Source organism: Danio rerio, chromosome 6 (assembly GCF_049306965.1).
Source record: "Danio rerio strain Tuebingen ecotype United States chromosome 6, GRCz12tu, whole genome shotgun sequence".
Classification (NCBI taxonomy): Eukaryota; Metazoa; Chordata; class Actinopteri; order Cypriniformes; family Danionidae; genus Danio; species Danio rerio.
In genome coordinates, this window is record NC_133181.1 from 13,562,136 (window position 1) to 13,585,671 (window position 23,536).

Here is a 23,536-nt window from a genome sequence, read left to right on the forward strand (position 1 = left end):
CTTACTGCTTATGATCTTATTTTACATCCCAAATCCTACCCAAAAACTGAACCCATCTACTATCTTACTATTAGTAAGCAGCTAATTAGATGTGTGATTAACTAAAATGATTAGTTAACGGGTTGTTAATAGTGTAAATTGTACAATAAAATAAAGTGTGACCAAAACATATATTCTCTTTTCATAATTGATATTTCTCACCATTTTCTGACTACAAATCAACTTTTCATTAAGCTTGTTGATAATAAATTATCAACAAAGAATAAATTCTGCCTGAAACTATTTTTTTTTTCCTCACAGTTTGTCACAAGTGCTTCATCATGATGCTAAAAATGTTGGCTAGGGTGTTTCGGGAGCTGAGCAGTGTTTTTCACACACATATACATACACAGCCAGACACAGAAACACAGTTTCTTCCCTCAGGCAATCCATCTCATAAATACTTGATCATAATTAGGAACAAACCCTATTTATACACTTACTGACGAGTGACAAAGTATTGTCGCCTATCCAAGTTTTAGGAACAACAAATAATAACTTGATAATTTAGTATCAGAAGTGGTTTATATGAAAGGTAAAGGCCTCTAGATTATGCTTATTTTACCAAAATAAAATATGATCATGCCTTGATTTTTAATTATTTAAAAACGACAGTAAGGTCTGACTTTGCTTAGACAAAAGAGTTTGGAGGACTGCATCCATACATCTCTCCAATGACTCAAATAACGTATTAATAAAGTCATCTGGAATGGCAAAGAAAGCGTTCTTGCAGGACTCTCAGAGTTCATCAAGACTCTTTGGATTTATCTTCAATGCCTCCTCCTTCATCTTACCCCAGACATGCTCAATAATGTTCATGCCTGGTGACTGGACTGGCCAATCCTGGAGCACATTGACTTACTTTGCTTTCAGGAACTTTGATGTGGAGGCTGAAGTATGAGAAGGAGCGCTATCCCACTGAAGAATTTGCCCTTTCCTGTGGTTTGAAATGTAATGGGCAGCATAAATGTCTTGATTACTTTCTGCTTATGATGTTGCCATCCAATCATGCAGATCTCTCCCACGCTTCCATACTGAATATAACCCCAAACCATGATTTTTTTCCTTCACCAAACTTGACTTATTTCTTTGAGAATCTTGGGTCCATGCGGGTTCCAATAGGTCTTCTGCAGTATTTGCGATGATTGGGATGCAGTTCAACTGATGATTCATCAGAAAAAAAACTACCTTCTGACACTTTTTCAAATAATCAACTAGAAGTCAAATTTATAATTTGTTGCTCTTACAAATGGGATTGATGGCAAGACTTTTGTCAGATAGTAAACACGAATACACCTATTTAACAACACACATAGTTAACATTTGAATTTGCACATAATATAGCTATACATACAACATTCTATATAGTAATATACTGTACATATATTTGTTAAAATTGTATATTCTTATTTATTTATTTACTTATTTATTTATTTTTTCCCCTTTATTATTCAATTCAATTCAATTCAGCTTTATTTGTATAGGGCTTTTACAATGTAGATTGTGTCAAAGCAGCTTCACATAAATGCTCATAGTAACTGGATCAGGGTAGTTCGGTTTTTAGTGTTTAAGTTCAGTTCAGTTTAGCTCAGTTCAGTGTGGTTTTAAATCATTATTATCTGTGTCTTTGTCCTGCCACTGTCATTCTGTGGAAACTTCTGTCACGAAAACACATCTTTCTGATTCTGATACACACCTGTACACTGATGCTCCCCTGAAGCTTGAGCTGCAGGCGGATCATATCGACCTCACTGGTAGCACAGAGCGCTCTGAGTTCTGCCACCTTCCCGCTCATCTCATCTATCGCCACCTCGATGGGGCTCAGGTCTGTGTGGTGCTGATACATCACTGCTATGCGCTTCTTCACATACGGGAAACAGTGTGTGGCTGAAACACAGAGAAGAGTGCATACACTTATAAATGGATGCAATGGCGCATTCAGGGAAAAAAAGAGCAAACACATTAAGGTGTGCTAAAGCTGAAATCTCCTCATGTTTGTGCAGTAATCAGGATTCGTGAAACTGTGAAAAGCGTGTCTCAAAGATGGTCATTCTGCCTCAATGACCTGATCTGACCTGAAAACGATCAGATTAGGGTTCAACTTTGAAACTTCCTGGCTGTTTTTATGGCATTAGACTTGTGACCCAAGGCTGAAGTACAGGGTGTACGGTGTTAATACAGGAAGTCCAGGCCAGAGTGTGATCATTATTAAAGATTTAGTGTTCCAGGAAAAGCTGGGTAAATAAATGCATTATGCTGTGCTCAAAGACATTCGTTCAGCAAATCTTTCTCTGTCTGCAGGTGCACTTATAAAAACAATTAATTATGAATGATACAGATTAAGGAACAACAAGTACACTACTGGTCAAAAGCTTGGGGTCACAGAAATATGTATTTTACATTTCATTTGGATTGATTGATTCATTCTTTTACTGATTGCATGCTAAATTAATTTAACCCAAAATTACATCAAAGCCCAAAGACATTTAAATCCAGATTTACACTCAAACAACTTTTAATTTTAAATGTGCTAAAACGATTAAGTTAACTTAATATAACTTAATATTGATATAAATATAAAGGATTAATTTTAATTATTTATAGTCTAATTGATATCGGTGCGTAAAGGTTTCCCTATTCAAGAGCGAAAGTGAAAGTAGATCGATTATCTCTCATTCTTGCGCGGTTGATGCTCTGTTTAACTGTTTTCTGTTAGAAAAAACTATTAACTGTTAACTGTTTGCTTGTGAAATGCTCGGTTTTTCCACTTCCACTTACTTTACGTCATGTAAATAGCAAATGCGCTCTTGACGTGACACAGCTGGCTCTTAAACGGAATGGGAGATGAGACTCTGATTGGTTTATTCTCAAAACACACCTATAAATCATTAAGAAAATAAACTCAACCCTTTTAGACCATGCGCCACGGCGCAATGCAGATTTTCCCGTCCTTAAATTAGCAAAAATGAATTCTGACACGCCCTGAAAGCGTTTGTGCCCTGCACTTTGCGCTTTGCGCATGGACCATCAAAATAGGGCCCAAAAAGGGTTTACGCTGGTTGCCTTTTGGCATTACAAATACTGTTGCGATTTAATTTATTATTGTGAATTATTGTGAAGAAGAAAAAAGCACTCCTGAATGATCATGTTACGCTGATATACAGTTGAAACCAGAAGTTTACATAGACTGTATAAAAAGGCACATAACCATTTAAAAAAGTCGGATGTTAAAGTGACTAAACTTTTTCTCTTTTAGGTAAATTAGGATTATCAAATTAGTTTCTGTTATGCTTAATAGCAGAATAATGAGAGAGATATTTTGAGAAATTGGGTTAACTTTTCTTGAAAGTCAAGTTTACATACAATAAGATTATTATGCCTCTGAAAAAGCTCAGATGATTGTGTCAAGGTTTTGAAAGTTTCTGATTGGCTAATTGACAACATTTGAGTTAATTGGAGGCACAACTTTAGAATAGTATTTAAGGAAAACCTCAAACACACTGCTTCCTTGTGTGACAACATGGGAAAATCAACAAGCCAGAATCAACAAAAAAGCCAGATTACAATTTGCTAAATTACTGTGGGAAAAATAATAATTTTTGGAGACATGTCCTGTGGTCTGATGGAACTAAGATTGAACTGTTTGGCCATAATGACCAGTGTTACAGTTGGAGGACAAAGAGGAAAGCTGACAAGCCTAGGAACACCATCTCAACTCTGAAGTATGAGGGCGGCAGCATCATGTTGTGGGGCTGTTTTGCTGCAGGAGGGACTGGTCCACTTCACAGGAAAACATATTGTAATAATTCAAAGTAAACAAGTGGAACTATGATTGATTGGGTTGACGGTAGATAAGTGGTGGCGTAAGGGTTTTTTAGTCAATTAAATTTAGTAGAATAAAGCATCAATTTCCTACACATTATCCGTGTGCTACACTTTTTATGCAACAGTTGTAAAGTCAGGGATAGTGATCACTCACTAGTGAGAACCGTCCTGCGTTTACACTGTTCCTCGACTCCACCATGCCTCTTGCCCGACTCTGTGAACGGTGTTTCAAATACAAATCGGCGAATGTTGTGGCTTCTCTCAAAGTCAGTCTTCCTCTCTTCTAGCTCCTTTTCCTCCAGATATGGCGTCACATGCGTGACTTGGATGTAGGCGAACTTTGCCTCCAGATCTTTAGGATTCACCTGGGAAAGATGTAAAAATGAGATGTACAAAAACTGCTGATAAAAGATGAATAAACAAAACTGTTGTCTGTGGACTGGGGTTAAAGTGAGACTGGTTAAAGTGGACTGCATATCAGCAGGCATGTTGTCAAATCATTTGTATAATGTAATACTCTTCTTGTGTGTGTGTGTTTGTTTATACACACGTTTAAATGAGCCTAGGATTAAGTAAATAATTTCAACATAGAGTGCATTTTGATGACTGCTGAACATTGTATACTGTGTAGTAAATCAAACCAAGAATAATAGATAGCAGATAGCAAGAAGAGCTGATAGTTTATAGTAGAGTATGTCTGTTTCCTAGTTTTTAAAAATACACCCAGAGGACTCCATTGGAACACAGGGGAAGTAATTTTTCTGTGAAATCCGAGAGATGTCTGTTTCTTTAATGCAAGCCCCTTCATCCTAAACTTTTTAAAACATTAATAAGGAGACAAAACAAGTGGTAGAAGACAAGTCTTTTAAAAAGGTCACTTTTGTGGTAAACAGATTTATTGTTGGATTTTATTCATATAGAAACACTTACCAGTGAACATAAATAAAAGCTCAAACATTTGCAACAGCTTTGTGTAAACAGACCCAGCAAGCATTGTTGGTGTTCATAAGAAGTCTCATAGACATAAACATTCACCGGCCACTTTATTAGGTAATGTACACCTTTCCAACTGCTCGTTAACACAAATTTCTAATCAGTCAATCACTTGGCAACAACTCAATGCATTTAGAGATGTAGACATGGTCAAGACGATCTGCTGCAATTCGAACTGAGCATCAGAATGGGGAAGAAAGGTGATTTAAGTGACTTTGAACGTGGCTAGTTGTTGGTGCCAGATGGGCTGGTCTGAGTATTTTAGAAACTGCTGATCTACAGGCATTTACACACAAAACCATCTCTAGGGTTTACAGAGAATGGTCCAAAAAAGAAAAACTATCCAGTGAGCGGCAGTTCTGTGGGCGCAAATGCCTTGTTGATGCCAGAGGTCGGAGGAAAATGGCCAGACTGGTTCAAGCTGATAGAACGGCAACAGTAACTCAAATAACCACTCGTTACAACCGAGGTATGCAGAAGAGCATGTGTCAGCTAAGAACAAGAAACTAAGGCTACAATTTGCACAGGCTTACCAAGATTAGACAATAAAAAACTGGAAAAATGTTGCCTGGTTTGATGAGTCTCGATTTCTGCTGCAACATTCAGATGGTAGGGTCAGAATTTGGCGTCAACAACATGAAAGCATGGATCCATCCTGCCTTGTAGTATTGTCACAGCCTACCTGAGTATTGTTGCTGACCATGTCCATCCCTTTATGACCACAGTGTACCCATCATCTGATGGCTACTTTCAGCAGGATAACGCACCATGTCATAAAGCACAAATCATCTCAGACTGATTTCTTGAACATGACAATAAGTTCACTGTACTCAAATGGCCTCCAAATTCACCAGACCTCAATCCAATAGAGCACCTTTGGGATGTGGTGGAACGCAAGATTCGCATCATGGATGTGCAGCTGTCAAATCTGCAGCAACTTTGTGATGCTATCAAGTCAAGATGGACCAAAATCTCTGAGAAATGTTTCCAGGACCAACTTGTTGAATCTATGCCATGAAGGATTAAGGTAGTTCTGAAGGCAAAAATGGGTCCAACCTTATACTAATAAGGGGTACCTAATAAAGTGGCCGGTGAGTGTAGAATAAACGTCATAAAATAGACATAAATGAATGACTACACATGTAAAGTCTGCCTAATCTGTGTATTTGATAACTAGTCTAGATTTGGGCTATTCTTAGATGTCTTTTAGATTTTCACTGACAGCCAATATTTTGCTTTAACCAAGACACCTTTATTAAAAAGTCTATATTTAGACGTCTATTAGTCATTTATTAAACTTTAAATTGCTTGGAGGGCACTTTCAGTGGAGGGACAGGAATATCATTAAAATATTTTATTAAAAGTAACTTCCTTATGGTTGAAAAGATGAAAAAATTTTGAAATGGGTTTGGGGTTACTGACAGAATTTTTGTTTTTACAAGAACTAACTCTTTTTTTATGCTATAAGTTGACTGTTTTGTTTACATTGAACTACACTAGAAAGGGTGACAGGGGCACAAACTAATACAGGGTTAGTTGTTACACACATTTTGTATGTTAGCATAACAATTCCTCTCGCATTGTCATGTCATGCCAATTTGTATCTTTATTTAATACCTTTATAAAGCTAATTGTTACACTGTTGCTATTTATGCACCAAGTGGACTTCTTTAGTTATGAGGGTTTATGTGATAAGTGCTCATTACATCACAGAATGGTATTGTCAACAAGCACTTTGCTCTCCATGACAGAAGCATTATAATGTACATTATATAAGAGATTTTTAATATTTGAAGATCAGAAACTCTAAACTATATTTCAAATGATGGAACATATTATATAAAATACACTGAACAATGCAATTTCATTTATTTTTGACATATTTAGCAATGCAGATTAAAGTTAAATTACATCCAATAATGAAAATTATTTATTTTTCTTTTATGTAGTTCTACATTGTGCATTTCTTTCTTCAGTGAAAAACAAAATAGAAGATATTGATGAATAATGTTGGGAACTAACTTTAACTGTAATCAGGGTGTAAATTACAGGGGGGGGTTTGACCCCCCTTAATTAACACTTGGTCCCCCCCTGAAGGACATCAAAATAAAATGTATGGGGGCTCAGCCCTTTAATAGTAAAAAATATCTTTCTCTGATCTTTAATCGATACCTTAAGTATTAATAATCAGCAATGTATAATATAAACATACATTTGACCCCCTAATAATGGTTCATACCATTGTGAATGCATAATCGCACCATTGAATGCTAGGAAAAAATCATTCAATAGCCTGAATCTGGCAGTTCTAGAGCACTGAAGCACATCTTAAATATTCACAAAACACATTTCATGTAAAACAGGTGTTTTTATCTGCATGTAGCTTAGAAAAAAGAAAAATTTGACACATAATTTGTATAGTTTAACCTACAGTAACCTCTAAAAATCAGTAAACATCCCTCAAAACACTGAAAATGTATACATTTTATTAATTAATCCGTTTTAATCAATGAATCATTTAAATGCATTCATGAATTTGATTTACTGAAGCATGTATTATCAAACTATTGGCAAAAAAGCTACTACCAGAAAAGAAGCAAGTCATACAGTTTTAAAACAAATTGAAATTCTTTGTTGAACTGTCCCTTTAACTTTTTAACATGTCATTTTTATCAGTGTATGTGTTCTCAGATTATTCACAGTTGCCTGAGCTTTCACCTGTTGGCAGAATGCTAATAAAACGTTTGCTTACCCTGCCGGAGTCCTGAATCATCTTGACGTTTTCTTGGCCAAATTTGTCCGAGTACAGCTTGAGGAGACGCTGGGAGATCTCGGAGAGAGGGGTGAATTTCGGTTCTTTATAAATATATTCCTTTCCGTCCTCATCTTCAAAGAAGCCCTGAAACATATATAATGAATCAGTCACAATCTGTGTGTGATATGCATGATATGACTTCTTTTTATAATCCAACAAAAGCTGGTTTCAATAGCTGTGTGTCCATCCACCAATTTTTATGCACATTGTGGAATATCACATAAAAAATGCCTAATGGAAATGGCAAGATGCGCATTAATTTTGAAAATGCAAATAAACATTTTATGCACACAACTGAGTAAAATAAATGTTTTATCTGATAAGAAAAACATTGTATAAACTATGATGGAAACACTTTAACCAAATGAAGTCTAGAATGCACATCAAAAAAAGTTTTAATAGATCATGTGATGATTAAAAAGTGAGCAATGTGTTGGGATGACTGGACAAACTAGTGGACTGACCGCATAATAAAACGTTTAAAATGTTGTTTTGGTCATTTTACTATCCATCAGCCAAAGGCCATCATCAAAATGCTTCAGTATTATTTAGGGTTGGGCGATGTCAACCAATTTGGCATCATACGATGTCTAATGTGAAACATCGCGATGGATGATGGCATCATTATCATGTGAAAAGCGGGGGGTGTTAATAGAGTGCGTTTTGCATGCAAGTTTGGCATGCTGTCCCGGGGAGAGAGCCCTGAGCCCAAAAGGTCCTTGAGCCATGGGCTCCCTCCCGTTTGCAGGGCGAGAGGGAAGCCTTGAGCTCAGGTAGATCTCGACAACTCCCCCTTGATAAAAACTGATGACTAAAAATTGAAAGCTATGAAAAGATATGCTGCAGGGTGAGAGATTGACTGTAGTGCTAAATTTAGATTGATAAATTCACTTGTTGTGCATGTTTTTTGAATGTGGGAGGAAACCGAAGGACCCGGGGAAAACCTTTGCAAGCACGGAAAGAAAATGCAAACTACGCACGGAAACGACCACCGGCCTGTTGAAGGACTAGAACCAGTGCCGTTCTTGCTGTGAGGCAACAGTGCTAACCACTGGGCCACCGTGCAGCCCTATGGAGGGAAAGGTGAAGAGGTAGGGGTGGAAGGGGGGATTTATTAAATTGAAGATGACTGTACTGAAAAAACCCTGGCTCTTTATAGTGGGTTAGGAATGGCCGGATTGGTGAATAATGCCTGCTAATGCAGAACCAGCCGTGTTCAATCATAATCACGTGATCCTCTCGAAATTAGTTTATGAATAAACTTCACTCTGGGAGATTATCACTCGTTTGCGAGCATTATGAGTCGCGCAAATGCATAGAGACTCCTGGAACTTCCGGGAGACTTGGGATGTCTGAATATCACATTTAACAACTATAGTGAGATGCAATGCAGCGGTACATCCTTGATAAACTGTCCGACGGCACTGCTCTCTGCCTGGAGCTCAGAGGAGCGCATGACAGTGTGTGTGTGTGTGTGTGTGTGTGTGTAGTCACATGATGTGCGTTTTCAGCAGATGGAAGGCTGTGCAGAAATGCTAGGCAAAACGGCGTGGATGTGGATCATCTTCGTTCTAAAATGCTATTTTACCACCAAGACATATTAGTGTAAACAGGGCCTAAGTGTGTTTTTTTTCGCGAGCGGGTTTGCGAGGGGGGCAGGGCGGAGGATCGGTGATGCCGGCTCAGCATTGTGTTGTCTATTGGCCATCGGCGATGGACAATGGCATCGTCTATCGACCCAACCCTAGTATTAATACAGTAGGACTGTTTTCTCCAAAAGCCACTGCACGTTCATTGCATTTCAGCTTTTGATGCGAAATTTACTTTTTTCTTATATAATAAGTCCCACAGAGGCTTCTCCTACTGCAACAAATTCCATTTTTCTTTTTGATATTTGGCTGCAGACTACCAGGAAGTGGCGTTAATGTTCTTTGAACCCTTGGAAGGAAATGGTGCTCACTTGTCAAAATGTTTTATGCAATATTCCAGTTGTGCACATAAATTTGATTAGCATCTTTGGATGGAAACAAATCAACAAATCTCTATATCACACAAGTGAAAATGAAAAATTATGACCAGGGCCAGACAGAATCTGTGGACATTTTTAGCTATTGATGCTCTTTAAGCTCAGTAGTTTGTAAAAAATAAAATAAAATAAAATAAAAATGACGCAAATTGATGCAGAATGTTTTTGAGAGTATATAAATTAGGAAAACGAATTAATACAAATGTAAAAACTAAATAAAAAATAATAATAATCACCTTTTAACTAATATTTAGGGTTTACAATGCAAATCCAATGAGATGCAAACCTTTTATAAACAAAACAGTCTCCTATGATTAATTAACCACTAAAAGGTAGAAAATAGAATTGATTTATTCATCATAACTCATTTATTTTATTGCGCTACAAGCTGGGTCCACACGAACATTACAACATTAAAACCACTGTATATTATCTATAAAGAAACTGTAAACAATTTAGCTAAAAAATTCAAAAAGATATCATTACTGTAATTGTATTTAACAACATAAATTACTTACATTAGATAATTTCTTATTTTTTTGCCAATGTGTGTCTAATGTATAAAATATTTAATGATCTTGCACCACCACCTCTCAAACAATGTGTGATTGTCTGCAAGGACAGTATGAGACAGACTAGGTCATCAGTTAGAGGTGAATATTCAAAAGTGTTTTGGGACAATCAGTTTTTTCAGTCGGCGCAGCAGAAAGATGGAATCAAATATCAGTGCGTATTAGAGAGAGTACCACTTTTAATCATTTTAAAACTGTTCTTAAATTAAAGAAAATCAAATATGCAACCACTGATTTGATTTCATTTTATTGACTATGATGTTTTTTATGTATTGTACTGTAAGTGTATATTGTGCTATTTTTTTTTTTTTTATTGTTACAACTTCCTGCCCAGGGACTACAGATGTAAATTAGCTTTATAGCTAACTCTGGCACAACATGTCATGCATTTTTCCTATATAAATAAATAAATAAAACAAATCAAAATAAATAAAATAACTTTACAAATGGCATTGTAAATAAATCATATAAATATTAGCATATTATTTATAACATTACTGAATTATTATAATTACTTAACTATTTATATAAAACTGTACACACATATATGTACGCACTCATAAATAAATAGACTCAATTATGGGCTAAAAAATCTGCAGATTTCTATGGGCCTAGTTATGACTAGGGCCAGACAGATTCTGTGACCATTTTTTGTTATTTCTGCGCAGAATTTTGTAAAAAAAAAAAAAAAAATATCTGCAGATTTATGTAAAATTATTTAAGAATTATCGGAACTAAAAACGTAATATATGAAATGAAAAATAATAACTTTTTAACTTTTTTTATTGTTTACAAAGCAAATACAACTAGATCCACTTATTTGGTAAACAAAGCAAATCTCTCATAAAATATACCGAATAAAATACAGAAATGAAAAAACTGTATTGTAAATAAATGATAACATTTTGATATTAGTCAATAATATTACTAAAATGAATTAAAAAAACGAATTAATACAAATTTACAGACATTTTTTTACACAAGTAATTAAATAAAGTCAATGATGGGCTAAAAATCTGCAGAAATCCGTGGATTTCTGTGCGCGCAGATTCCATGTGAGCCTAGTTATGACTGAGGGACACACACTGTAAACTTTAACTGTCTTAAAAACCTCCAACATATTCATTATTTCAAAACAAACCTGATTACACCTCATGACTCAGACAATCAACATCTAGTCTTCTGCACTTTGCAGAAATCCTGTTATCTGTAAATAATCAGTGCTATCTTTTTATTCTCTGTAGTCTGACATGGACAGTTTTGAATCAGCACTTACACAGAGCTTTCAGTGTGTGTTTTTTGCAAAAGCCATAAAATCACACAACTTCTGCGAGGTTAATGGGCACAGTGTAAAGCCAAAGAGCTCGCTAATGTTGCCTAGCTAAATTTTTATGGCCCAAACCCATTTAAAAATGGCTTCCATAGTAAACAAAGCGTCAGCGTGCTGCCTGGCTCAACCCGGAATAAAGAAATGACAGGATGTACAGACGAGAGGACGTGTTATTGATGAAGGACGCCAGCAGCACACAGAAAAAAAGGCCTCCTCCACTTCTAAACCAAAAGCATTATGCAAGCAGACAAACAAGCCGTAGTTTGGTGACTATTATGGCTTGACAATATAACAAAACACACACACACACACACACACAGTTCATAACAACACTTACCGCAGCCTTAGGAAAGAAAAAAAAAAGAGCAGAAAAGATTGATTACTGAGACTCACAATGCCTTAGACATGCTTTAAACAAGACTCTGCTGTCATGCAGGGTATATTATCATGCATACAGGATCTTTAAAGAGGTCACATCAAACTTTTTATTAGTTGATTTTTGTCTCCCAGAAGTCCAATTATAATGGGTGTAAAGTTTATTTTTCACCTAAAACAGTCCTAAATAAGTGTTTTGAGACCATTTTGGACCCAAAGTTTCTTTTAAAAAAAAGGTAAAGTAGGAGAGAGGAGAGTAGGATCGGAAAAGGTCTACAAGCTGGGATTCAAATTTGGGACACCCGGAGTTCTGCCACACCATGTCAGCACACTAACCACTGGGCTATCTTGCTGACAGCCCAAGGTTTCTGATAGCATTGTAGGTTTCTGAGTAAAACACAAATGCTCACATATATGAAGATGTGATGATCATAAACATCTAAAAACAAATAAATTAAAAAGTTGTATTTTGAATATTTGTGTATACACTCACCGGCCACTTTAAGGTACAACTGTCAAAATGCTTGTTTGCAAATTTCTAATTAGTCAATCACATGGCAGCAACTCAATGCACTTAGGCATGTAGAAATGGTCAAGACGATCTGCTGCAGTTCAAACCGAGCATCAGAATGGAAAAGAAAGGTTAAGAGAGTTCAGTGACTTTTAACGTGGCTAGTTGTTGTTGCCAGATGGGCTGGTCTGAGTATTTCAGAAACTGCTGATCTACTGGGATTTTCATGCACAACCATCTCTACGGTTTACAGAGAATGGTCCAAAAAGAGAAACTATTCAGTGAGCAGCAGTTCTGTGGGTGCAAATGCCTTGTTGATGCCAGAGGTCAGTTAAGAGGAGAATGGCCAGACTGGTTGAAGCTGATAGAAAAGCAACAGTAACTCAAATAACCACTCGTTACAACTGAGGTATGCAGAAAAGCATCCCTGAATGCACCACACGTCCAACCTTGAGGCGGATGGGCACCAGCAGCAGAAGACCACACGGGTGCCACTCCTATCAGCTAAGAACAGGAAACAGAGGCTACAATTCTCACAGGCTCATCAAAACTGGACAACAGAAGAATGGAAAAACGTTGCCTGGTCTGATGAGTCTCGATTTCTGCTGTGACATTCGGATAGTAGGCTCAGAAATTGGCGTCAACAACATGAAAGCATGGATCCATTCTGCCCTGTATCAATGGTTTAGGCTGAAGGTGGTGGTGTAATGGTGTGGGGGATATTTTCTTGGCACACTTTGGGCCCATTAGTACCAACTGGGCAGCGTCAACGCCACAGCCTACCTGAGCATTGTTGCTGACGATGTCCAACTATTTTATGACCGCAGTGTACCCATCTTCTTATGGCTAAATCCAGCAGGATAATACGCCATGTCATAAAGCGTGAATCATCTCAGTCTGGTTTCTTGAACGTGACAATAAGTTTACTGTACTGGCCTCCACAGTCATCAGACCTCAATACGATGGAGCACTTTTAGGATGTGGTGGAACAGAAGATTCGCATCATGGATGTGCTGCGACAAATCTGCAGCAACTGTGTGATGCTATCATGTCAACAGGGACCAAAATCTCTGAGGAATGTTTCCAGTACCTTGTTGAATCTATGCCGTAAAGGATTAGGGCAGTTCTGAAGGCAAAAGAAGATCCAACCCGGTACTAGTAAGATGTACCTAATAAAGTGGCCGGCGAGTGTGTCTGTGTGTGTGTGTGTGTGTGTGTGTGTGTGTGTGTATATATATATATATATATTATATACACACACACACACACACACACACATATATATATATATATATATATATATATATATATATATATATATATATATATATATATATATATATATATATATATATATATATATATATATTTTATTTTATTTATTTATTTTTTTTTTAAATGTTTTTTTTTTATCATAAAAAAACTATTTCTTGCAAAATTACTGTGTCCCACATTCACACACAAACGTTAGAGAAATAATACAAGAAATAATTTATGAGAAATAATACAAGATGGGTGGGAATTTTTTAATGCGTTTGCAAGCAAATGAAAATTATTTTGTGAGAGAACGCGTGTAAGAGAGCTATGCTTATGTTAAGGGTGGTCGATCAGGAGTTTTGGGGCCATATACCAGTTCCTGGAATCAGAAGATGCTAATACTGATTTAGATCACCAATCATGAGGTCAATTTAAAGTTTTAATTTTATCATCGAGCATTAAGTATGTTGATGATTCCATTTTTTCAGATGCTTATGTTTTTGCATTTAATTGAAATCCCATGACCAATCTGGGCTTCTATATAATACAAACATAAATGTAGATCTGATTATTTCTAAACAAGTTTTTTTTTTGACAAATAGGGAGGAAGCTCCAGAGGCATGAAATTCAAAACATGTTTTCACAGAACAAGACCAAATTTGATACCTCATGATATGACCCCTTTAAAAAATGCAGTTATATTGTTGTCATAGTGCATTTAATTCAAACAGCCTGTGTTAGCTGTACTGTTAGAAAGCGCTGTATTTTCTTACCTGACCAAAAAATGCCACTCTGAAAAAGGTACCGAGTAGCCTCTTTCCAGAATGCATCACCTCCATCACTTTAGTGTAGGCCCGATGTAATGTGTCATACAGGTGGGCCAGTTTCTACATAATAGCACAAAACTACATTAATACAGTACATCTGCATATGTATTTCTAGAAAATTTGAAAACTGGATTCACATAAATATGTGTGTGTGTGTTTCTGCGTACCTCAAAGTCTCTGCGTTGTTCGTAAATGGGGATGATGAGCTTGTAGATATCTGAAATTAATTCATAGCGCTCTGCTTTCCATAAACCATCAGCACACGCTTCCAACAACTCCATCAGCACCTCCTGCAGAGAGACATCAATATAAATGTGCACAAATTTATATGCTCAGTATCTCATAATTAATGCAATCCCATCATGACACCTCCCCGAACAACTAAATCATCTTCTCACAAAAAGCTTCTGCTGATTTAAGAAATGTCAATAATCCAACATTGATTCTAATTGAAGTGATTTGCTAAAGTGTGCAGTGTTGATAGTTTATAAAGTGCCTTGTGAGGCTTTATAATTAAAACTTTTGTCTATAATAACTATTTATATCCCACTTGGGACCAATTTCTTGTTTCTGTGAGCTGTTGGTTAATGTGTTAACAATCACTACGCAGCAATGAAGGCCATTCCTTACTGATTTGGTTAATCTCAGTGTGTTTACTGGGTTTTGGTTATATACAGTTTACATACACCTGTTTTACAACTCCAACTCAAAAAAAAATGTGACATTTATAAAAAACGCAAAATAAAAGTAATGATTTCTAAATTTACTTTGACTTGTATTTCAATGCAGACAAAATATTTCAGATTTTATCTGGTCAACTTCATTTCATTTGTAAATTTACATCTTTTCCTATCATTTAGAACTGCAACGCATTCCAAAAAAAGTTGGAACAAGAGCAATTAAGGCTAGTAATGAGGTAAATTGATTAAATAATGATGTGATTTGAAACAGGTGATGTCAACAGGTGATTTTAATTATGATTTGGTAAAAAAGCAGCATCCCACAAAGGTCTAGCCCATTAAGAGCAAAGATGGGAAGAAGATCGCCATTTTGCCAACAAATACATGAGAAAATTATTGAAATGTTTAAAAACAATGTTCTTCAAAGAAAGAGAGGAAGACATTTGAATATTTCACCTTCAACAATGCATAACATAATTAAAAGATTCCAGAAACCTGGAGAAATTTTAGTGCGTAATGGACAAGCCTAAGCTGCACAACCGTGATCTTTGATCCTTCAAGCGGCACTGCATCAAGAATCGTCATTCATCTATAAGTGATATCACCACATGAGCTCAGGACTACTTTGGCAAACCTTTGTCAAGCACTACAATACGTAGTTACATCTACAAATGCCAGTTAAAACTGTACTGTACCAAAAGCAAACCCTAGGTTAACAGTGTCCAGAAGTCGACTTCTCTGGGCTCGGAGGTATCTGGGATGGACCATAACACAGTGAAAATGTGTACTGTGGTTCAAATGAATCAGTATTTTAGGTATTTTTAGCAGAAATGGATGCCGTGTGCTCTGGACCAAAGAAGAAAAGGATCATTCAGACTGTTGAAAAAACAAAACTGCAACAAACTAGGCCTGAGTTTACGTTTTGCTTCATCCTGTTCCATACACGCGCTTCAGTTTACAAGAAACAAAGTGTACAGTGTACAGTCTCAATTAATTATCGTTGACAGATCTTGCTAGCAAACAAGCCCATACTAAAAATAGACCCAAATAATTTATTTTAAATAAATAAAGGGGCGGCACAGTGGCTAAAAATATCCAAAATGTCCAAAAACAACCGCATATTAAAGCAAAAACATAAAAATGTTTAATATTGGAAACACAAAATAACACACCTGTGGAGATTAATAACTCCATAAATTGAATCCCAAGACCTAAGTCTAAAATGTATATTATATTAAGACGATATGGCAATTAAAGAGAGTAAAATGATTGCTTTGATGGTGGTTTAGTTTAAACTGCTGAATAGAAATGTGTGTTTTCAGCAATATTACTTGAAATTGAAAAGCCAATTTCTTCTCTCTGAGTCCTCAGTTACTCAGAATGACGTCTGGACTAACTCCAACAGCAAAGACGATCTCTTATCACAAGTGTGCGCACCGAACAACATGTAAATGCTAGTTCATTAAAGCACAAACTGATTATTGACAGTGATGAGGGCTAATCAAGGCTCATTATCTGGACTTCCTTTACAAACACACCCACTGCAAAGGAATAATTGAGACTGATTAGATAAGAAATCTGAGAACATTTTCTACTGTGGGTTATGACTGACGTTATAAAGGAGACTTCTGAATTCATTCCAGTGGAGTGTCACTATAAAACCATGGCAGGATTAAGAGGCTGTGACTCATTAATGTCTATACTGTATATAATATATATATATATATATATATATATATATATATATATATATATATATATATATATATATATATATATATATAAATGTAAGCGAATATGAACCTCATTGAAGTGAACGTCCTGCATGCCCACGTCCTCCATCATTGCTGCCTCTTCATCAATGTTAGGTGTGATCACTCGAAATGCACAACAGCCCTGCCGGAACATTCCTGCCATAGACATAAAATAGGAGGCAGAACAAATGAATTAAAGAAGGTGCAATAATCTGCAAAACAAACTCATTAAAAATCTGAAATGCAGACTCATTACTGAGGGAAAGATCACAGGAATCTGTAAATACTGTATGATATGAGTGTGTTTATGTCATTTTTCTGACCCTGGATTATTAGCGCTGTTATCACGCACTGAGATTACCTCCTGTAAAAAAAAAACCTGCTAAGAACTCCCGATTGCAAAATATGGTTGAACCTTGAACATGAAGGCTTTATAATGTGTCTGTGTATATGTGCGTGATTTTAGGCATGGAAAAAAATGTCAAATCACCTTTCACCTGAATATTATAGACATTCATTTAGTTGTGAAACACTGAACTTAAGTTTTAGAATAAAAAAACTTGTTTTCCAGTAGATTATGAGTTCAAGTTAAACAACAATTAGTTACAAAATTTTATTTTCCCTACCATATTTAAGCACTTTTTTCTCTCTTTTTTATTACACAGTACATTTTCATCAAATAAACTGTATCTGATCAGCAACAACTTGTTAATGAATGTAAAAAAAGAAGTGCTGTCACGTTTTGCTCTGTTTTTGCTTATGTGTTAATAAAAAAATATGTTTAAATTATACTCCATACACTACCTGTCTTGTCGCTTATCCAAGTTTTAGGATCAACAAATAATAACTTGACTTCTAGTTGAAGTGGCTTATATGACAGGCAAAGGCCTTTAGATTATGCTTATTTTACCAAAATAAATGACCATGCCTTGATTTTTAATTATTTAATTAGGACTAACAGAAGTAATGAACAGTATAGAATACAAAGTCATGGTGCAGTGGAAAAAGAGTTAATATTGTGTATGACTCCCATGAGCTTGAAGGACTGCATCCATACATCTCTGCAATGATTCAGATAGCTTAATTAATAGAGTTAAAATAGCTTAATTAAAGCGTTCTTGAAGGACTCCCAGAGTTATTCAAGATTCTTTGGATTCATCTTCAATACCTCTTCCTTCATCTTACCCCAGACATGCTCAATAATGTTCATGTCTGGTGACTGAGCTGGCCAATCCTGGAGCATTTACCCTCTCCTAAGGGTTTGTAATGTAATGGGCAGCACAAATGTCTTGATATGTGTTGATGTTGCCATCCACTCTGCAGATCTCTTGCACGCCCCCATACTAAATGCAACCCCAAGTCATTGTTTTTTCTTCACCAAACTTGACTGATTTCTGTGAGAATCTTGGGTCCATGCGGGCTCCAGTAGGTCTTTTGCAGAATTTTTGATGATTGGGATGCAGTTCAACAGACAATTCATCGGAAAAATCTACCTTTTACCACTTTTCCAAATGAAGTCAAGAAGTCAAGTTATTAATTGTTGCTCTTAAAACTGGGAACAACAACAAGACGAGTATACAGTATATGGTTTTATGTATACAGTATATACATAAAACTCATTCCAGAATTGCATGTACATTTTGAACATTTTCCATTAATTTTCCTTGAACTGGAATGAAATTCAACAAACGTATCATTTACTGTAAGCTGAATTCAGTATCAATGTAAAATAATGCAAAATGCTTAAATGTTGAAGTGAAAAAGATTTGATTTAGTTACTAATTGTTGTTTAACTTAGCAACTTATTATTAAATGTTTTAAACCATTAACAGTTTGACATTTCCACTATGTTGTGCTTTAGATCAAGATGCTAACCACATGACATGTCTTTAGCAGACTTTTAAGTATTTTGATATTATAGTTTTCAAAAAGTGATTAGGAAATTCACTGAAATATAACAGCAAAATAGTTCAAGTATCATCAATCTACTATTAAATTGTCTAAAATATTTTGCTCAAATAATATTACAAATTAAAGAAAGAATAATGACAAGCCTCAATACCGTCCACTAGAGGAAGTGAAATCACTTGGAGCAAGTCACCTGCTTTTTTCTATCAGTGCTTTAAAGATTGTCATGCATTTTATAACCTGTAATAGAGCTGACCGGAACGTGACTAGGATAGAAACAAAATCATAATGATAAAGAATAACTATTAGCTGTTGTTAGAAGAGACAAACAAAAATTATGCAAATTAGACTTAATTATTTTATGATGATTATGAACTTTTTTATGATGATGAAACAATGCATGAGTCAGGAGGCAGTAACTGTTAAAATAGGTATAGTGGAGAGTTTTTAAGTTAACATTAATATGATAATAAGTTAATATGAATAAAATGTGATTTACATAATTGATGTTATTATTCAAAACTGTTTCATTAACTTTTTTAATGAAAAATAAGTCAGGAGGTTTAATAATTCTTACTTTAACTGTATAGTACACTGAACAATATATATACTTTGAACCACCTTTAAAAAATATTGTAATTTATTACAGTTAAAAATGTAAGTTTTTCTCAAGGTAAAATTTAGCTTTGTTTAAACTTTAAATTTAATACTGTAATATAATTGTGGTCAAGAAAAAAAAAAATACAACACAATAGAGAACACTAATACATTTTATTTTTAATTTTTTTTTTAAGCGTTGGTTTTAGATTTTTAGTTTGGAAAAACTGTTTACCATTACTTAAAAAAATAATTTGCTTTGGACCAACCTAAAAAAAATGTCCTCAAAGTATAGTTCTGACTTGGTTGAAACTAAAAAAATGACATTTAATATTAATTAAAATTTTTATTTTGCCTCAAAGGTAAAACATTTTATGTAGAAACCATGATTTAACTGAATTACTTTGATTTAACTTAAACATTTATTCTGAAAAAAATATATTCTCTTAAGAGAGTACATAAGCTGTACCTGAGAGTATCTTTGTTAAAGTACTGTAACTTTAGGCTACTGTTGTTGTTGCAATACATAGAAACATGTCGTGGATGCTTAGGGCTAAAACCAAGATTACATTACATGAAAGTTTTTGAATGTTTACCCTGTCTAAACAAGATTGACTACAGATGACCAGAGATAATCTTTACATTTTAAATCGAGTACTGGCAGATGGCAAAACACTATCTGGTCAGGAAGTGATGTAGTGGGGTCACATGACATAAAATGCTGCTTTAAAGTAAAAACACTACTTTGAGAAAAAATGTATGCTTTTAATTTGTCCAACACTGACAAAAACAAGTACATTTTAACTTCAGTTTAAATTACAAATTTTATTTTAATCTAAATCTAAATCAAAAATATTTATTGTGGTAAAAGAAAAAATGACATTCACACCAAGTAAATTTTTTTTTTTTTTTAAATATTTATCTTTTTAAAATATAATTTCTAATCAAGTAAAATTTTAATCTATTATTAAAGCCATTCCTATCACCTTTGTCTGTGTAATTAAATAAATAAGTTCTTATTCTAGGCGAAGCAGTGGCGCAGTAGGTAGTACTGTCGCCTCACAGCAAGAAGGTCGCTGGTTCGAGCCTCGGCTCATTTGGCGTTTCTGTGTGGAGTTTGCATGTTCTCCCTGGGTTCGTGTGGGTTTCATACGGGTGCGCCGGTTTCCCCCACAGTTCAAAGACATGTGGTACAGGTGAAATGGTTAGGCTAAATTGTCTGTAGTGTATGAGTGTGTGTGTGTGTGAATGTGTGTGTGGATGTTTCCCAGAAATGGGTTGTGGCTGGAAGGGCATCCGCTGCGTAAAAATGTGCTGGATAAGTTGGTGGTTCATTCCGCTGTGGCGACCCCGGATTAAAAAATGGACTAAGCCAACAAGAAAATTAATGAATGAATGAATTTCCTATTCTACCTTTGCAACCTCAACTGTTCCTCCTGTGTTAATTGAAGGATGGGATTTTAAAGACAGTACATTTTCAAACAAAAAGATGAGAAATCTAGTTAACAACTTTATATGTCCTCTAGCGGTTTCTAGAAACTCAATTTCACATTTATTCTCTAAAGATACAATTAACATACTTAGAACTAAATATTTAAAGTTTCTTTAGCCTCCAAAAAACTGAAGAAGTTCATTTGAAAATTTTAAGTGGGATATATCTGTCAAGTGAATATTTAAGAATTAGGTTCGGATTTGAGTCTAATAAATGTGTTTTGAGATGATAATGAAACAACAGATCATTTGCTTTTTCACTGTATGTTTGTGGGTGCATTATAGTCAAATGTTTATGACTGGCTTTACCCAAGTATTGCACACCTCATCTTTAATATGAATGACATCATTTTTGGATTTGTAACGGACAGTAAGGAAGATGCCTTCCTAAATAATAACATCCTTATGCTTGGAAAATGTTACATACATAGGTCAAGGTATTTAAAGATGAAACCAATGTTTTGTGATTTTTATAATAAGATTCTTTCATATATTAAATAATTTTTTATAAAACAAAAAGTGCTATAAATCTTGTCTTCGATAGAAAAGTATAAATTACAGGAAACCCCCACTATATATATATATATATATTTATATATAGTTATTATTTTACTCATAATTATTTTATGTAACATTATTTGTTATTTGTTCTTTATTTACACCTGTTTCTTTTTTGTAAGATAAAGGTTTATATATATATATATATATATTTATTATTTTACTCATAATTATTTTATGTAACATATTATTTGTTATTTGTTCTTTATTTGCACCTGTTTCTTTTTTGTAAGATAAAGGTTTATATATATATATATATATATATATATATATATATATATATATATATATATATATATATATATATATATATATATATATATATATATATATATATATATCTTAGATTAAAGTATAATCTTAGTTTGGACCAACCTAAAACTAAAAGAAACTGACCCACTGATACACACAAATGATTTCCACAGTGCCCCCTAGTGGACCCTCACCTTTCCTCTTCAGGTATTCAGCCACCAACGCAGCCACATGAACGTAACACATCGCTGCCTAAAGAAAACAAGACATGATGAAACATATAATCCACAACCTCCTGTTTTACCATAATAATTATTGATTAGTAATATTTTCTCAGCTTACCTCTGACAGGTCTCCGTTCTTGACGTGGATTTTGGCCATACTATCCAGCCAGGTTTTGCGCAGCTCAGGGGTGCTGGTGTAGGATTTGGCCAGGCTATACTGCAAGTCCACCAGCATCTCCGGGTCTTTTTCATGTTCCTTCATCTGCTCAGTGGCCATCAGGACTGTCCGGATCCGCTTGGTGAGGTCCTTCACATCCGAGGGGAAAGCAGTGTGCTGTAGAGTGAGCGCAGGATGGACAAACAGTCAGGTATTATGTAACTTACACATGACGGTCACATCATGGATATTTGAATGTGTAGTTTGAATATGAAAAGCTATCTACTGTATTTGAGCTCATTGTAATTTTAACCAATGACGTTATACTGTTTTTTCATATTTTTTATTTACTTTTATTTTACTTTTAAAATAGTCTTAATAATAATAATAATAGTCTTTAACTATTCACCCTGGTGTTGTTTTAAATGTGTATATGCTCTTTTTTTGTACCAAGATTTAAGAATGTCCCCATCTTCTTTGTCATAACAATGAAAGTAAATGAGCTGACCAACTTTTAGTTTTTATGACAATTCTGTCATCATTTACTCTACCTTCTCTTGTTTAAAACCTATTTGAGTTTCTTTCTTCTGTTGAACACAAAGGAAGATATTTTAAAGAATGCTGGTTGCTGGCAGCCATTGACTTCCATGATATTTTTTGTACGTCATGATTTTGCAAAGTATGATGCAATACTGGATTAACATCTTTGTTGATCCTGGAACATCATTTTTGTTCGAAAATGTAATCTATACCTATTCCGTACCCAAAACACAACTAGAACTGTAAATTATTCCCAAAATCAGAGGGAAATAATAGTTGGATAACAATCATGTAGAACAGCAAGCCTAAACTTATCATAAACTGTAAACATATCCCTTAATTCTGATGGCTGATTGAAATGCTTTTCCAGCATCAACATAGGTGTTAATCTAGGAACATGACCTGCTTGGTGAAATCAGGTTGGCCGTATTTACCTACTACAGAAGTCACTGGGTGCCAGCAAAAAGCATTCATTACAATACATTATTTTGTGTTCAACAGAAGAAATACATTCATAAAGGTTTAAAAGCACACAAAGGAGAGTAAATGATGAGGTAATTGTTGTGCTTGGGTGAGTTATCACTTTAAAATAGACACAAAAGTTTTACAGAAATAATGACACATGCTGTATATTTCAGGGTTTCTGGAGGTTTGCTACAGAGTTTTATTATTAACATTTAATTATTTAAAGAAAATTTTGACTGTCACTCTTTGTACACAACGGCTCATTCATGAGTTCAACAGTTCACTCCAACTCAAAATCATGCAAGTTGTGAGAAACCAAGACAAATAGAAATGTGGTGTG

At 35.0% G+C, this 23,536-nt stretch overlaps 1 protein-coding gene and 1 long non-coding RNA gene across 16 annotated transcripts in view; both read right to left on the bottom strand.

The window, feature by feature from the left end:
* dock9b (dedicator of cytokinesis 9b) overlaps positions 1–23,536 on the bottom strand; it is a 189,208-nt gene that overhangs the window by 3,668 nt on the left and 162,004 nt on the right. For all 15 annotated transcript variants that reach the window (XM_073953768.1, XM_073953764.1, XM_068221915.2 and 12 more), the window contains 8 exons: positions 22,153–22,368; positions 22,005–22,062; positions 17,054–17,160; positions 14,738–14,860; positions 14,517–14,630; positions 7,610–7,756; positions 4,019–4,229; positions 1,736–1,926 (listed from right to left, as the gene is read on the bottom strand). In XM_073953768.1, the coding sequence (XP_073809869.1) occupies positions 1,736–1,926; positions 4,019–4,229; positions 7,610–7,756; positions 14,517–14,630; positions 14,738–14,860; positions 17,054–17,160; positions 22,005–22,062; positions 22,153–22,368 (1,167 nt within the window). The remainder of the gene's footprint in view (positions 1–1,735; positions 1,927–4,018; positions 4,230–7,609; positions 7,757–14,516; positions 14,631–14,737; positions 14,861–17,053; positions 17,161–22,004; positions 22,063–22,152; positions 22,369–23,536) is intronic.
* LOC141386200 (uncharacterized) lies at positions 17,664–20,894 on the bottom strand. The gene is made up of 3 exons (XR_012407698.1): positions 19,560–20,894; positions 18,508–19,506; positions 17,664–18,172 (listed from the first exon to the last, which is right to left on the bottom strand). It is a non-coding gene; the product is annotated as an uncharacterized lncRNA (long non-coding RNA).